At 49.8% G+C, this 18,080-nt stretch overlaps 1 protein-coding gene across 6 annotated transcripts in view; it reads right to left on the reverse strand.

Annotated features, from left to right (window-relative positions):
* The window catches only part of LOC135920011 (uncharacterized), a 206,263-nt gene that overhangs the window by 25,746 nt on the left and 162,437 nt on the right, over positions 1–18,080 (reverse strand). Inside the window, exon 8 of one of the 6 annotated variants that reach the window (XM_065454077.2) lies at positions 6,579–6,739. The exons of the other annotated variants lie outside the window; for them this stretch is intronic. Within the exon in view, the coding sequence (XP_065310149.1) occupies positions 6,728–6,739 (12 nt within the window). The 3' untranslated portion in view covers positions 6,579–6,727. Of the gene's footprint in view, positions 1–6,578; positions 6,740–18,080 lie in introns of those variants that run through there. 6 annotated transcript variants of the gene reach the window in all.

An 18,080-nucleotide genomic window follows, 5' to 3' on the forward strand; every position in this document is an offset into this window, starting at 1 on the left:
GTCACTTACCGAGCTAATACGACAAATTGTTCGAGAAGAACTGCAGAAGTCCTATGCATCGGCTCCGACACCTCCCAGTGCCGCGGTTCTTACGGATGTCATTCGGGAAGAAATCGGCAAAGTGGTTCATCCCTCGCCACCAACACGACCCGAACCTCCCACGTTCTCGTACGCGGATGCTCTTCGGGCTTGCGCGCTGTCGACGGGCCGTTTTTCGCAGCCGCCTGCTGGGATTTCTCGATGATCCCCAAGTCCGATCCACCGCACGAATCCGCAAACACCCTTTCATCCTGGTCCGCACAAATCTACAGTATGGTGCGCCCCCGACAAGAGTCGGTGGCGCTATCACTGCGGGGAGGCTGATCACTTGTATCGCGATTGCTAGTACCGACGGATTGGTCTGCGGAGATACCATCCGGACGCCCGTTGCCCGCGCTATGGCGAACGCCCGCACGAAATTGAGAAATACTTAGAAAGTAACCTGCTTCCTCCTGCCCAACAGCGAAGACAGTCATGGTCGCCTTCACCTCGTCGGTACGCGACACCGAACCGCGCTCGACCCGCCTTTGATTCCGCTAGAGTCAACGGTGGCAGCCCGCGCCGGGGAAACTGAAAACGGCGACCTCCGGGGGTGAGGCCACTGTCATGCGAACCGTCAAATATCCTCCGCCGACGCCATCCCCTCGCGACGTACCGCTGACGCCTTCATTCGAAACTGGAAAAAAACTTCTGCTGCTATTACTGCTTCAATCGACGGTTATCCAGTAACTGCACTTGTAGATACGGGAGCTGACTACTCGGTTATGAGTGCCTCACTGGCGACTCGGCTACGCAAGGTGCTGACAGCGTGGGACTGCCCGCATCTGATTACGGCCGGAGCACACGTCGTGTCACCCAGTGGACGATGCACCGCCAGACTTGAAATTTTTACTTCGACTTTCGTAGCGTCTTGCCTTGCGCTACCCAAGTGTTCTCGGTTCGTTATACTGGGCATGGATTTTCTCCAGGAATACGGGGCGATCATTACCCTTCGCGACTTGTTCGTGACTTTTTCTAACTATGTTTCTTCGGATTCGAATGTGGAGGATGAACATCACCGCGCCGCTTTACGCGTGGTCGATGACTGCGTGACTGCGATGATGACTGCGTGACTGCGTGACTGCGATGACTGCGTTACCGCCTCGATGTAGCATCTTCGTCCTCATTGAATGCCCCCAAGAACAACTAGGAATAGGCATCGCCGCAGGTAACCTCACCATATTGCTGGATCGCGAAGTCCGCGTCGCACGAGGTCTCGTAGAGCTCCAAAATAGGCAAACCACGATTCTAGTTACGAACTTCAGGGGCGAATACAAGCACTTTGCGAGGCCTGCCACCATGGCCTACTTTGAAACGGTGGCCGAGTCCAACGCCTGTGCTTCGGTAACGACAATCTCGATTCCGGAACCCAGAGATGTGGACTTGACCAGTCACATCAACGTCAACCCGCAGCTCGACCGAAACGAGAAGGAGAGGCTCCTTGCTCTGCTATCGTCATTTGGCGACTGTTTCGCCACCACGTCGAAGGTCAAACAGACTCCTTTAATTAAACACAGAATCATCACTGAACCGACCGTCCAACCTGTTCGCCAACACGCTTATCGCGTGTCGCAAAGAGAACAGGATGCTATTCGTCATCAAGTGAAACAAATGCTCGACGATGATGTCATTCAACTATCGACAAGTCCTTGGGCTTCACCTGTTGTATTAGTTAACAAGACGATTCACTAAGATTCTGTGTCGATTATCGCAAACTTAACAAGGTCACGAAAAAAGACGTTTACCCACTTCCTCGAATTGACGACTCCTTAGATCGCCTGCGACATCCCCGTTACTTTTCTTCAATGAATCTACGTAGTGGGTACTGGCAAATTGAAGTTGACGAACGGGACCAGGAAAAAACGGCGTTTATAACACCCGACGGTCTCTATCAATTTAAGGTCCTCCCTTTTGAATTGTGTTCCGCTCCGGCCACATTTCAACGCATGATGGACACAGTTTTATCTGACCTCAAGTCGAACTCATGTTTACTCTACTTAGACGATGTAGTTGTTTTTCCACCACGTTTGCACAACGCATCCAGCGGCTTGAGGCGGTTCTTCAAGCTATCCGCACCGCCGGCCTCTCCCTGAAGCCCGAAAAATGTCACTTTGGCTGCGAGGAGCTCAAATTTCCATGTCATATTGTCAGCAGCACCGGTGTGCGCCCTGACCCTGACAAAGCCCTGGCTTTTGCTCTGTTCCCGATACCGAAGACAAAACACGATGTCCGCCGATTTTTAGGGCTTTGCGCGCATTACCGCCGTTTTGTACCCAATTTTTGTGAAATTGCCGAACCTTTGCAACGACTCATCAAGACCGACGTTACATTTGTTTGGGGCCCAGCACAATCCGACGCCTTCCACGACCTTCAGCGACGTCTATTGGCGGCGAGGAGTTACGGAGTCGCCCTCTATCGGAAGCGCCTCGCTGGCGTAGTATGAGGGATCACGTGGCGCGCTCCTCATAGCTTTTGCTGTCAGCGCTCACTGAAAACACCACGCGTGAGCTCTCCCGGACATTTCTGTAAGTACTTTCGAAACAAGAGAAGTTTCTTACAGTCTAAATAATAATCTTGGGCAAACTGAAAGCATACAATCGTTTACAGCCGCTATCTCTTTACCGAATACGTACAGTGAACGCCACTGCGCTCGGTCGCCGCGATGGAGTCTCCCGAACCGGCTTCTTGCGTGAAAGGTAGGTAAACGCTGAGAGCAAACCATGTGAAATATGTTCTTATAGTGTTTGTATAACTAAATGGAGCGTAACAGAACGAAGCCTCAATGCAGCGATCGCGCAGATTCGCAGCGACCGACTGCGCGTCTGCATGCTTGTCCGCCCACTGTTTCGCTTTCTCCGCGCGCGCGTTTTCGTACCGTGCCATGAGCTTTAGGCCGCAGAATATGAGCATTTGACAGTATACAAGCAACCATTGTTGCGTGGGCGCTATCAGAGCTGTTCAAAAATAATTTCATTGTAGAGACTTCGACGCCTACGGGGACTGTGATGTGCCGTCGCGACGATTCAATCTTTTTTTTTCTTCTAAATTCTTTGACCTTTCGATACTATTTCTCGAGTTGCGTCGCACTGTATGTTTATCGGCGTTCTCAGCGTGCAATTTCCCGCTTCTCCTTTTTTGTAATCCAGTGCATTAATTCATAACATAAACATGACCATATGCCATGCTTTCTTTAAATGTGCTTCTTACCGCTTCCTTTCCACTCCACTGAACTTGGCAGTATCTATAGTATCGACAATTTCATAGACCAAACCGTCATGACATTAGTCGGGCAGCGGACTCGGGCGTGCGTCTCAGTGCGTGTTTTCAGAACATCGCAGACCGGGCGCCATAGCAGAAATCTTCCTCGCGTCTGTGCTTGCTGCATACCCGAGTTGTAGCCGATGACTGTTTGTCGGTTTTATGTATCGCGAGCCAAGCTTCACGCAGCTTCTTGTCCTGCGGCTACGTGTGAATAAGGCTGACACCGGTCTCCGTTACGTGCGTCCGGTCCTGCGGCACCGAGCAGTAGCCTACCATGTCGCGCGCCTTCAAAGGCAGCCACTACCTATTGTAGTGCTTTCAAGCGTTGTAAAGGAGACACTCGAAGCGGGTAAATTTCGCCACTAAATGAAAATCGCAGCGTACGAGGGAATTTAAACTCGTTTTCGGCTCGCTTCGGCGCGCCCGAAGCAGCCCACGCGGCCGCTATGTCCACGTGATCCCTCCTAGCACGTCACGCCGACGGTGGCGCCAGCTTTTCCAGTGATGGAGCTCGAGGCCAATAGACACCACCGACCCTTGGTCACTTGGACACCGAGGCTGACACAGAAGTGCATACTGATGCTAGTAACGTTGGTCTCGGAGCGACACTCATACAGTTTCAAGCTGGTGTTGAGTGCGCTATTGCGTATGCCAGCCGAACCTTGTCTGCTGCTGAAAAAAACTACTCAGCAATTGAAAAAGAATGTCTGGCAGTCATATGGGCTATCCAGAAGTTCCGCCCATACCTGTACGGACGCCCCTTCCGTGTCGTCAGCGACCACCACTCTCTCTGCTGGCTGGCGAATCTCAAAGAGCCTTCAGGCCGTCTCGCAAGATGGAGCCTTCGGTTGCAGGAATTCGATGTGACCATCGTCTATAAGTCTGGGCAGAAACACACTGACGCCGATTGTCTCTCCCGCGCCCCCGTCAAACCCGCACCACTAGATACTGACGACGATTCTCGTTTTCTTTGTACTCCGAGATTCCGAGCTCCAGCCCTTGATTGAATACCTTGAAGGAAGCCGCCCACAACCGCCACGGCAGTTCGCGCGTTACTTGTCCTCATTCTGCCTACGTGGCGACATCCTATACAAGCGGAACTTTCACCCTACGGCAGCCGTTTTCCTGCTCGTTGTTCCCGCTACTCTCCGCGACGACGTCCTACGTGCATGCCACGACGAACCAACGTCCGGGCATCTTGGTTTCACGCGTACTCTCGTGAGGATCAAGCAGAAATACTATTGGCGAAAACTCACAAAAACCGTGAAGCAGTACGTCAGAAGTTGTCGAGATTGCCAGCGTCGCAAAGTTCCACCACTGAAACCAGCCGGTCTGCTTCAGCCTGTCCGACCTCCTTGTTCACCTTTTGAACAAGTCGGGATGGAGTTACGCGGCCCATTTCCCAAGTCTTCGGCTGATAACCGCTGGATCGTTGTCGCCACCGATTACCTCACTCGATACTGCGAAACACAAGCCGTTCAGCGAGCAACTGCACCAGATGTTGCTAACTTCTTTATCAAAAATGTCGTCCTTCGACATGGTGCTCCCGCTGTCGTAATCACAGACCGTGGTACAGCCTTCACGGCCCAGTTGGTCCGAGATATTTTGCAGCTGAGCGGAACAACGCACCGTACGGTAACTGCGTATCACCCGCAGACTAATGGTTTAACTGAGCGTCTCAACAAAACGATTGCGGATATGCTTTCCATGTATGTTGCCACGGATCATAAAAATTGGGACGAAGTGCTCCCGTATGTGACATTCGCGTACAACACTGCCCTACAAGAAACCACCGGGTTTCCTCCTTTTCGTCTGGTCTACGGACGCGACGTCACCACTATGCTCGACGTGATGCTCCTACCAACTACGTCTCAACCCACCGTGCCAGATACAGACGCCTTTGTTCAGCGTGCCGAAGCAGCGCGGCACCTTGCGCGGCAACGAATTCTATCCCGACAAAGTCAAGATGCTCGTCGATACAACAGATGCCATCGAGACGTCACATACAACCCGGGAGATTTTGTATGGGTTTGGACCCCTATACGTCAACGGGGCCGGTCAGAAAAATTATTGCTCCGATACTTTGGACCCTACATAGTTTTGCGTCGTCTCAGTCCTGTCAACTACGAAGTCATTCCAGCCGACACTTCGCACCACTCCCGTAGACCACGTTACCATGATGAAGCCCTACCATTAGCGCTGACTCTCAGCTACAAGCTTTGTGATGCGGCCCCTGTCGTCACGTACGTTGTCTTTCTCATTTCTTTTATTTTTTCGTTGTGGCATTTAACATCTCCCCAACTTTATTTATTTATTTTTTTGGAGGGAGGGGTAATCGCACGCACTAGTAACGCTAGAAGTCGAGGAAGGAGAAGTGTGCGTGATAGCTGCTGCAAACACGAACTGTAAACGGCCATTCGCTTAGCACTGACTGACTGGCTTTTCCTCTCTGGACAATATTATACTACTTAAAAAAATTTTGTAATCTGACATTAATAGCACTTTCAAACACTTTCGACAATATCGGAAGTACCGATATTGGCCGATAATTTGCGATTTCTTTGTCATTACCACCTTGGAAAACCGGACACACACGAGCTATTTTCAGTGATCAGGAAAAACTCCAGTAGAGAAAGTTAAGTTAATAATGTATGAGAGCGCGGGCTATATCACATCAGCAACGTATTTTATTGGCATAGGTTTGATGTCATCATGTCCTGCCGCACAGTTGTTTTTAATCTTCGTTATTAATTCTTCGGTCTCTCGACATGAAACAGAATGCAAAACTATGGAGTTAGGAAAGCCACGGTCATTTATCGACAATCTTGGATCATCGTCATCACATATCTCATCGTAACCACAACTAGTAATGAAGTAATCGTACATTTCAGTTGCAACCTCTCTGCAGCCAAGGCCGCTAGAGTTAGCTGGAATGCTAGGGACGTGGTTTTGTTTTATTCGACCGGAAAGATTTCGAACTTCGTTCCAAATTCTCCTGGGATCATTACTTATTTTGCAAAATAAATTCTCATAATATCTGAACTAAGCACACCTTAGTTCCCCATTTAGCTGGTTTCTGTACTTTTTAAACTCAATAAATAAATTTATGCCGCGTGTCTTCACAAATTCATGGTACATGCTATTTTTCTTTTTTATTTTTTTAAGTAGCATATTAGTTCTCCAGACTTTTCTAATTTTCTGCCGTTTTACGTACCTTACAGATACCGGGAAAGCATCCTTATAACATTTTATCAGTTTAGACATGAATACGTTGTATGCCAAGTTAGGATCCTTTTCCCGGAACATGTGATTCCACTCGGTCTGAATAACATGATGCCGGAATACTTCTAGTGTCCGAGCGTTGATCTGGTGGGACCGCACTTTTTCATTAGCTTCGCGACTATCATTGGAAAAAGGAAAGGTACAAAAGATAGGTAAATGGTCGCTTACTTTACAACCAGCACTCCAGCAACGCGATGCGGCGGGTGTATGTTCGTCAAACAGATATCAAGCAAAGTCGCAGTCTGCGCAGTGATAAGACTTGCCTTAGAAATAACAATTTTCAAGCAAATTATTTCGCTAGTACTGTTAACTGACGTGACGATGCATCCTGAGATAACATATCGATATTCGCGTCACCCATTACCACAAATGGAAAGCCAGTGTGGCAAGTATTCCAGCACGTCTTCCATGAACTTGGCAAATCCAGATTTAGTTCCAGTAGGTGGTCGATAAACGAAAACAGCAAATGCTTTTTCTAGGCGTATCGTAAGAGACTCTACAACCTCGTTAATAATAGAAAATTGAGAGATAACTTCATGTTTTAATGACTGCTTAACGTAAATAGCCACACCACCTCCTCTTCCTAAAGGACGCACTAGGCCATTGTAAATATAGTTTTCAAAGTATGGCGGATCTTCACCTACAGATAGCCATGTTTCAGAAAATAATAGCCAGTCAAAACTAAATGAAAATGAGCCGAGGACATCAAGGATCATGTCTGTCTTGTTGCGTATGCTGCGTGGGTTTAGATGAAAGGACTTGATGCGCGTGCGCGCATCCCGAAGTGGACTATTCAAGGAATGGCTGTCATGATAATCATCGCTAGGCGTTGCTCTAACAGTGTTCATGAAACTTGCGAGCGTCTGTCAAAGTTGGGCGTGTTCCGATACCGTGTTTATTCTCCAGTAGTTCCACCTGCTTCTGCAGTCATCTTATCGAGGTCGTTAGCGCTTCTGATTTTCAGTACAGGCTAGCCTTCGTTTCTACGTGAAAAGACATTGCCCCCCGATGTCCAAACAAATTTCCACCGCATTTCCTTCTTTCTCTCTATAGCTGACCAGAGAAGCTGTTTTCCGTGTTTCGTCAGATGTTGATTGACATATACTGCAGAGGACGTCTGGCTGCCCAAATCCTTGCTATCGATTGAGACTTTCTTTGACTTGCTTAAAACAGCAGCCTTCGTTGTTCTGCGCACAAATCGGACAATTATGTTACTTTGGTCATGACAAGCTGTCGGTACTATGTGACAGATATCGACGTCATCCGTAGTTATGTCTTCTTGAATGAGAACACCAATTTTCTTAAGCGCTGCAAGTGGTTCAACATCAGGCGGAACACACTTAATTTCCAGATTATTTGAGCGTTGAGTTTGCTCAACCTCCTCTATCCTGCGGTGCAGTCTATCATTTTCAGCTCTGAGCTCTTCGTTTAGCCTCATTACTGACTGAATATCTTCTCTGAGATCTTTCACTTCCTTCAAAGCATCTTTTATATCTCGAAGTTCCTTTCTCAATTCACGTCGTAAGTCTTCAATGGCTTTGGCGGTACCGCGCGCATCTTTATACATAGTTAGCCAACACAAATGAAATCACTAGCAAAGCATCAAAGACAAGAACAGTACGTCCGGCAGCAGTGCACAGCTTGCGAAGTTAAACTGCTGCAAATGCAGCTGGAAATTTCTCACCTGAAAGAGGCGTAGATTTAGTGTGCGATGACAAAGTGCACTGCTGCCGGACTGTGGACGACCAGTTTCTTGCAGCGTCTTTATGTAGCAGCGGTGAACCGTTGCCCTCTGGTGAAGCGCAGCTTTCGTCGTCGATGCAGGAAACACGTCCCGCTATGCAAGTTCCGGGGTATCAGGAGGCATAAGCGATGTGTTGGCAGTAGGCGTATCTGAAAGAGGCGTAGATTTAGTGTGCGATGCCAAAGTGCACTGCTGCCGGACTGTGGACGACGACTTTCTTGCAGCGTCTTTATGTAGCAGCGGTGAACCGTTGCCCTGTGGTGATGCGCAGCTTTCGTCGTCGATGCAGGAAACACTTCCCGCTATGCCAGTTCCGGTGTATCAGGCAGCATCACCGATGTGTTGGCACTAGGCGTATCTGAAAGAGGGGTAGATTTAGTGTGCGATGCCAAAGTGCACTGCTGCCTGACTGTTGAAGTCATTACTCCTGAAGTCATTAGGCAGCCAGCTTGTCCATCAAATAGCAAGCCACTGGCATTTGTGTCAGCGTGGGCCGATGAACATCATGAACACCTGTGGGCCGATCCCGAACATCATGCAATACCAGGCCGGCAAGCGTGAGAGGGGAAGCTGGCTTCAAGCGCTCCACCAACTTGCAAATACAAGTTTAATATCTTGGGCAGAAATACAACCCGTATCAAATACTAAGCTACAGATAAAACACTTTGACCAGCGTCGGGCATGCCTACGTTCACACCGCCCTCTTTTTGTAGCAGTTCCAAGCGCTGCGGATCTCCTCTTCTTTCCTTCCGCTCTCCCGTGGTGGCGGTCCCGTGTAAACGTCACACGCGCCTAATTTTATCCGGCTCCCCAGGGTGACGCTGCCGTCGTCCTCGTGAATGTATCTAATTATCAGAGTAAACGAGTCCGTACCCATGTTCAAAATTCTGTGTCACCTCTGTGTTGTATGATAAACAGTTTCGCTAGTCATTCACCTTCACAGAGTGGACTGGCTCATGATTTTTTCCCCTTTGCACCCAATTTACCGTCTGTATTTCTCTCGCTTTTTGCAGCAAAGTTGTACATGGCTAGGGTTCCATATATTTTGTTCTTCGCGGACAAAATCTATCATCACCAATGGTTCATACCCCCGTAAGGAGGAGGAGGAATGAACGTTTATTGCGAGAAAGAGCGAGAAAGTGTTCTTTCTTTTTCCTAGGTGGGCGGCTCTCTTAGTCAAGAAAGCCGGTGGCTAATGCCGCAGCAAGGGTCCAGTCCACCAGACTTCGCTGATCTTCCAGGCTCTAGTGCCTTTAACATTGGCTCCCACGTTTCTTCGATCGCTTGTAGCTGTTCTGAGGCATCATCTTGACTGTTTTTCTCGCGATGGCGGCACACCAACCCCATGTGTTGGACAGTCTCTGGTATATCACAATATCGGCATAGGTATGAGAATTTGGGGGGGGGGGGGGGGGTGCCTCTCGTGCATAATGATTCCATGGACATACGTATCCGTTTAGTCTGCGGAGGGCGGTGGCCTCTTCCTGGCTTAATTTTGGATGTGGCAGAGGATGTTGTCTTCCTTCCAGTCGTTAATGTTGCAATATTACGACGTTGTTGATAGGTATGTCCTCCTCCCTCATCTCATCCCGGCTGGTATGCTCTCGGGCGACAGCATGTGCTGCTTCGTTTCCGGCCAGGTGTTCATCGCCTGGGGTCCATGCGAAGTAGGTTTCGAGTAGTCCTTGGCATCTTGTTATTTATTTTAGAATCTTCACTGCTGCGGCAGAAATCCTGCCTTTCCGTAGGTTTTTACATGCCCTTTACGGGCCGCTCAAGATGGTTGCTGTGTCTTTCTATGCGGCGATGCCAAGTACAATGGCCACTTCCTCCACCGTTTCTGGATTTCTGGTCGGTATCGTGGCAGCGACAAGCTCTTTCTTTTGGTTGCTGGTCACGGTAATTGCGTATGCTTTTCTACATGGGTATTTTGCCGTATCTGTATATCTCGTGTTGGGGCTCTTTGAGTATTTCTTCTCAAAGCTCTAACTCTTCTTTGTCTTCTGTTTTTGTGGTATGTTGCATGTATGTTGCCAGGTGTTGTGCGACTGCGATAGAGTCGCGAAAAAGTGGCGGCAATGGGGCTTTCTTGTCTGAGTGTGCTGTGAATTCTTCCCTGTATGCGAGTTTGCGAAGTACTGCTGTGTCTGAGTCAGGTAAAGGGGTTCCAGCTGGCTGGCTCTGTGCGCTTCACTAATTACTTCTCAGTTGTTATGGAGGTCAAGCTTGAGGATTGTCATGGTTGAGGTGGTAGTGGCAAGTCCTAGTGCGCTCTCGATTGCTTTTTTGATGACCATGTTGAGTTTCTCAATTTCAGCTTTCTTGAGGAATAGATACGGGGTAGCATACGTGATCCGTCTTATGAGGAGCGCTTGGAATTATTGGATGGTTTCTTGCTCTGTAAGTCTTCTTTGGGTAGTTATACACCGAGTGAGATGGGTTATTTGTGTTAGGCTCTCCTGAAGCTTCGGAAGTGTACCTGTAACAGAACCATCTTTATGTATCGTGAGGCCAAGGACGCTCAGGGAGCCAGCTTGAGGGAAGTCAATTCCATTGAGTCTGACGTTCGGATCTAGGGCGACGTAGGCTGGTGGTCTTCCTGGGGTCCTTGCCTTGAGCATAGGCAGCTGTGATTTTTTGGGGACGGTCCGGAAAACGCATGTTGAGAGATACTGTTTCACCTAATCGATTCCTTCTTGGAGGGTAGTTTGCTGTTGGCCGGTTGTGGACGCTTTTGCCCATAACGTTATATCGATAGTGTATATTGCATGACCTAAACCTTAGATGTCATCGAGTTGCTGTGTGAGCTTAATCATGGCGAGTTAGAACAGAAAAGGTGAAATGATTGAACCTTGTGGAGTTCTTTAGTTGGGCATTTCGAACTTGTCGCTTTGGATGTTGCCGATACCTACCGTACCCATGCAATCGTTGAGAAAATCATGTACGTTTTGGTAGGTTCTGATTCCGCAGTTTGTGTCTTGGAGATTGTAGAAGATTACTCACTCCTTCACGTTATCACATCACGCCCATAAGCAAGCAATAAATGAAATGGCTCATGATTCCCTAGTTGAACACTGCCACTTGCATCCGTATTCAATGACCGATTTGGCAGAGCCTTGTGGCTCAAATTGCAGTTTCGTTGTTACCAGTGTATTTGTGAAGGCGCTATGAATCGTCCAAAACCCAATTTTTGGTGTAAGGCATTTCGCCATTTTCTGGAACATGATGAACGGCATCGGTGTGGTGGTGACCTTAGCCTATGTTTGCTCCATGGCTGCCGGGATTGAGCGTGATGCCGGCGCGAAACCATACGACATGGCGTCTGAGATGGAGACTGCCGCGTCTCCGACGACGTCGAGTCCTGGCCACGTTCAGATGTGCGTCGTGGTGCAAGTGGAAGACATTTCTCCTGAGGAGTTCCACAATGGGATCGGCGGGCGGCAAGTGAGCCAGCGCATAACTGCCCCGGTGAGCGAGGGCTCCGCCACTCGCCAGTCAGGCCTAAACCGAGAGACCACTTCAACAGAAAAGTGATCGCGTCGACAACAAGGGCAGCTAGGATGCCAGACGTGCTGCCAAGAGAAGACACCAAAGTGATTGTGAGACCACGGGGAGGCCTAAACATCGCAAGAACGCAGGCAGGGATTGTTGAGTCGGCCATCATGGCGGCGGCGAGGGTTTCGAGGGAAGATGGTGTGGCGGATACCTTCTGCCCCAACCTACGCCGAATATCATTGTGGTGCGTACACCCGATAAGAGGCGTGCTTTGTCATATGCCAAGATTAATGTCATCCGCATCGGGGACAAGATACACGAAGTAGGCGCGTACCAAACCACACCATATGGTATCGTCAAGGGGATCATTTCAGGCATTCCCATCGAAGATAGTCCGCCGGTCATTGACCGCAACGTTGTTAACTCAAGAAATCCATTAGCCAGAGTGGCGTACGGAATTGGCAATTTTCCTACCGTATAATTAGTTTTTGAAGGCCAAAAGGTTCCAAATTATGTATGGTATGGCAATGTGTTAAAAAGGTCCACTCTCTACCGCAAGCATTTCGATGTCTGCAAACAGTGCGGCAAAGTAGGCCAGATGTTTGTCCTAACTGTGTGCTTCGACTGTGGGGCCCACAACGCTGTCGATGGCCACGAGTGTAAACTTAAATGCAAGCTCTGTAGGGAACAACACTTAACGGCCGATATAAAGTGCACAACAAATATAAAGCTCCCTACGTAGTAACCAAAAGGCAGTGGGAGCGCAAGATGACGGAGCAGCGCGTACAGCAACATCTTGCGCGCAGAGAGTTTCCACCATTGCGGACGTCAGATGAGCGAGCGGAACAGCTGGTCACGATGAGTCACGCTCGCGCTCGGAGAACAGCGAAAGCCGAAACAGAAGCATGAGCCACCGCTGCCAATATCAATCCAAAGAGAGAGTCGGCTGGGCAGACACAGTAATGTCGGGGGTAGCCAAGAGAGAGCAGCAGCAACAGCAGCAGCGACAGCAGCAGCAGTCGCCGACATTGCAAAGTGGCGGAATGAAATTTAAAGACAAACGTCAGGCGATGAAGGTGCTTGGAGGAGGAAATGAGGCGTTGCGGGAGAACTTTGAACTAAAGGCGACAGTCAATAAGGTCAGTAAAAATTGGCAGAGAACAAGGGGATGCTGGCCGTCTAGCTACAGCAGCAGCAAGCACAGCAGTTATCGCCACCACCACTGCAGATGGCAATGACCGAGGATGAACCAGAAGTAGTGGTGAACCGAGTACAGACAACTCGGCCGCGGCGGGTCTGGCGCCCAAGAGAATGGCAATTGAATATCTCAAAGAGCGTAGATTCAGCGATAGGGTAGACAACCTTGAAAATAGGCTCAACCGCTTTGAAGAGTGTATTCGCGCGACGTTCACCAAGACAATCACTGACCGTGTAATAGCAATCTAACAGACGTACCAGCAATCGGCCACGACAGTACAGAATTTGGCAACGCAAATGGATAAAATTTAGCAAACATGGATAGGGCATGAACCACCTCAACCACATCAACAGTGGAAGGCCTCCTCGTCTGGCATTGGAATAGCAACGGTTTTGCTGAGAAAAAGGCTGTACTTCAGCAACACTTAGAACAAGTATCAAGAAAGCCAGATATCATCATGTTGCAAGAGACCCTCATTGAAGAGGTCAAGCTCTCAGGTTACCGGTCCCAAGCCTGCCCGCCAAGCCTCCGGGCGGCGGCCGGCAGTAACGGCAAGGGAGTTTGCCCCTTGGTGAGAAAAGGAATCACGTACGTTACGCACGAGCTGTTAAACAAAAGCACACTTGAGCACACCATGGTAGAGGTGGTTAACAGGAAAAAGCAGAAGGAAAGCAATTTTCTGATAAGCGTGTACACTAGCCCGTCACACAAAAAGCAGAAATTCAAAGCACTCTTACACAAAGAGTGCAACATCGCGGGGCCCGACAGCAGGCTGGTAATCTGCGGAGACCTTGAGGCGGCGAATCAAGCCTGCGGTTACCCCAGAACATTTGCAAAGTGCAGGGACTTGGTGCAAGATGCTACCGACCTGCGACTAAATCTATTCACCAACCCAGCATACCAGAGACACCAGAGACGTATCGCCAGAGACGCATCGCACGATCTCACTTTCGTCTGGGGTAACGGCGGCATTACGGCGGACTTTGAATGGCGATACACGGAGCGCGAGTTGGGCAGCGATCATTACATTGTGGAAGTCGCTGTCCCGCTCGGTGGCAACGAAGAAGTCCGCTGAAATTTTCGGAAACATACTTCCAAATTGGAGCGCGTTTCGAGGGTTGTTACCTGAGAAGAAGGTAATTACAGACATTGAGGAGTGGTCGACCGAGATTATAAACAAAGTAAAAGATGCCACAAAGGAAGACGAGACGGACAAGTGAGTCCACAGGGTCGACGGCCCCCTGGACCACCTCATCTTGGCGAAGCAGTCCATCCTGTCGATGTGGAAGATGCAGCGGACAAACAGACAGCTATGCAAGAAGGTCGCCGAACTTAACCGCGAGATTGAGTCCCAAAGCAGGGCGCTATGCACTCAGCAGTTGAATGATGTTTGGAACGCAGCGGACGGCCAGGTGCATGCTGTCAAGTTACTCAGACATCTTTTGGATACGAACACTACCAAGTCTCACCAGCACCACAACCTGGCCAAGATCCTCCACAGGACGCTAACCGAGCACGAGGGAGACGAAGTGGATAAACGCCTCGATGACAAGTACTACCAAGGCGAAGCAAACGAGTGGCTAGATCGAGACATTGAAGTATGGGAAGTAAGATTTGCCCTGCGCTTTCTCAACAGCAAGTGCGCCGCTGGTCCCGACCGCGTTAGGAACAGAGCGCTGAAAAATCTTAGCGAAGCGGCCATCGAGAACTTCACGGCATGCTGCAACATTTGCTGGCGGGCCGGGTCACTACCCCGGCAGCGGAAAGTGGCCAAGACCATCTTGATTCCGAAGCCGGGCAAGCCACCAAACATTGAAAACCTCCAGCTGATCTCGCTTTCGTTCCGTGTGGGCAAAGCGTTGGAGCACATACTCCTATACAGGTGGCAGAGGTACCTGGAAGATTCGAGGCTTTACCCAAACAGCTTCATCGGGTTCCGAAACAAGGTGGGAACTCAGGACGCCATGTTCCAATTGGAAAATGAAGCCCTCGATGACACTACCACCACGAAAGACAAGCGAGCCACCTTGGGTTTTGACCTGCTGAGCGCTTTGGATAAAGTGGGACACTCTGCGACCATGGCCCAGGTCTGACGGCTGAAAATGGGCAAGAGAACATATGCGTGCATCAAGGATTTTGTGACGGTGTGAACCACCGAGATCATCGTCGGTGACCTGCAGCTCCAAAAGAAGAAGCTGGGCAGTGTCGGGACCCCCCAGGGCTCGGTCATCTTGCCATTACTTTTCAACCTTGTAATAATAGGCACGGCCAAGCGGCTCTCGCGAGTCGCGGGGGCCCAACACACCTTCTATATCGACGACATAACGTTCTGGGTCCCAGAGGGAAATGACGGACACATCGAGAGTACATTGCAAGAGGCGGTTGACGCTGTCGAGGAGCAGCTGGACGGGTATAGGCTTGTCTGCTCCCCAAGCAAGTCTGAACTGTTGGTGATTTCACCGAAATGAGCAGCTAGGAAGAGAAAAGGCAACCAACCTGCGAGGGAGCAAGAGACAATAAAGACCAAGACGAGCGGTGGTCACGCTATCCCAGATGTCGAGAAAATCCGAATGCTGGGGATGCTGATTCAGCGCAAACAATGAACGGTAAGACGGCCAACCATCTCGCGGCCAATGTCAGCACGGCCATTCGCTTCATCAAGAGGCTGTCACACAGAACAGCAGGCATGAAGGAAGAAAGCCACACCGGGCTAGTGAAATACTTCGCTATAGGCCACATTGCATACGGTGCTGCTTTCCACAACTGGAGGTAGTGCGAGCTAAATAAGATCAATGCGCTCATACGCAAGGCGTACAAGGCAGCACACAGACTTCTCGACTGCACAAGCACCGACAAATTCCTGGCCCTGGGAGTGCAAAGCGCCCTGAAAGAAATTGCCGAGGCGCAGAGGACCACCCAGGTCGCGCGGCCATCGGGAACAAGAACCGGTAGACAAGTGCTACGTGACCTATCCCTGGGGCCAAAGGAAGGGGGACCGGAAAATATAGGAGCTCCTGCACCGGACGCAATTAGCAAACGGTTACAGATATGCTCGGTGTCAAGCAACATGAACCCTGCCTTCCACAAAGAGCGATGGGCAGCGAGGGCCAAGGCGCTCATCGATCTCCATGCCAAAGACAGCACTGCCATGTTTGTGGGCGCGGCAGAGTATCCAGATGACAGAAAGGCGTTCGCCGCAGCAGACGTTGGGGCATCGACCGGTGAAACGAGAACTGCGGCGAGTGTGCAGAATCGGGGGGCGCATAGAACCAAGAGGTTGGTCATTGCCCTCGCCATCGCCGGCTCCGAGTGCACCACTGTGCTCCGTGATTCCAGGACGGCAGTGAGAAATTACGCCATAGCAAGGGTGTGTAGTTAAGCCGCGCCTGTGTTGCGTGTGGTCGATCTCGCGGGTGAAAATAGGTGCGTCGTGATAAAGTAGTTTCCGGCGCACAAGGGCAGCGATGTGTCATATAGCGGCAACGAAAACCACAACGAGATGGCGAACACGGTGGCGCGAGGACTAAGCAACCATGCCGCTGCTACTGCGGACGACCCATGGTAATGGTAGAAAACCAAGGTGAGAATGACCTTCTACAACGAATTTGTGTAGTGGCACAGACTAGAGAGAAGGACTATGCCGCCACCTCATCCGGGCTTGACCCATAAGGAAGCGGTGTTATATCGACAACTTCATACGGTGTGATTATTTACCCCGGTGCTGAAGAGGCACGCGTATCCGAGTGTTTATGAGTGACCTCTGTTATGGGTGCCGAAAGGAAAGAGCCCCTGCAGCTCTCCTTCTTTGGTACTGTTGCAAGAATCCTCACGAATCTACAACGATGACAGCCATCCCACCATGAATCGAGGCCGCAACGAGGTGCTGCAATCACGAGGTCCAAGCCCTGGCCCCCCAGCAGATCTTGGCGGCCCTCGAAAGGCAAAGACCGAGTAAAACCAGAGGGAGGCTGCCACTCCAAAAGAGGGGCAGGTGCGGTCGACCAAAGGGAGTAGTGCGGCCACAGGAGGGGCAGAGGCGCCACGCGCCGGGAAGACGTCGTGGCCGCGTGACGATGACGCCTCCCTTACCGGGGAAGGCTAATTGTGTTGCAGGCATTCCTAATAAAGTTTCTTCGTCCCTCGCTCGCTCATAGCCCGTAAGAAGCTGCTACAAGCCCCCAGCAAAGTGAAGCGAACAGTGCCTAAATTATTTTTCATCGCGCATACAAAATACAGAGCAGCAATCAGAATTAAATATTCAGTGCGTGTACCTTTCGTCACGATGACCAGCCATGGAGACCAAAATTTAGTTCTTTCCTTTGTTGAAAATTATGTGTCACGTCCGTGTCGTGGGAAAAACAGCTTTGCTGGGCAGCCACCTTTGCAGTGTGGAATGGCTAACAATTTTTTTTCTCCAGGACTCCATGCTCCTATTTGCACTGACAGTTTCACTCCACTTGTTTGCCAACTTTCTTAATATCTTCTCTTATTACGTGTCCGCGGCTTTGGCGCAGATATTTCTCCAGAGCAGTCACCCTTTCCTTTTCATGTATTCTACCTGTCTTTTTTTATAATTGCCTTGACGAGGTGTTTATTTTACTTCCAAAGAGGCCGAACCCACGTCACTCGGCGCTGCCCCATTTCTATACTTACCGTGAGCCACCATTGCTAATCAGCCAATCCATGTTCTGTCAAGTTCCAAGTCAGATATGATCTGTTATTTAGGCACAAAATCACATTTGCGAACTCTAGCGGCGCTGATACCATTAATCCTTTCGTATTACTCGCACCGCCTTACGTTGATTGTAGCTCAAACATGCTCTAAATAGTTTACGAAAAACATACCTTACGGATTGCAATAATTTGTCAAATATGAACATTGCAAAAATGTTACGCAACTTGTATGGTCTTTTATAATACCTAAAATGGAGCGGAGAAACCGGGCTTTTCTGTCTAATGTAAACTACCTATTATCAGAGCAGCTGCTGAAGTTTTCACTTTTAAAAACCAGCATTCAGGTCA

This window comes from Dermacentor albipictus, chromosome 3, assembly GCF_038994185.2.
Source record: "Dermacentor albipictus isolate Rhodes 1998 colony chromosome 3, USDA_Dalb.pri_finalv2, whole genome shotgun sequence".
Taxonomy (NCBI): Eukaryota; Metazoa; Arthropoda; class Arachnida; order Ixodida; family Ixodidae; genus Dermacentor; species Dermacentor albipictus.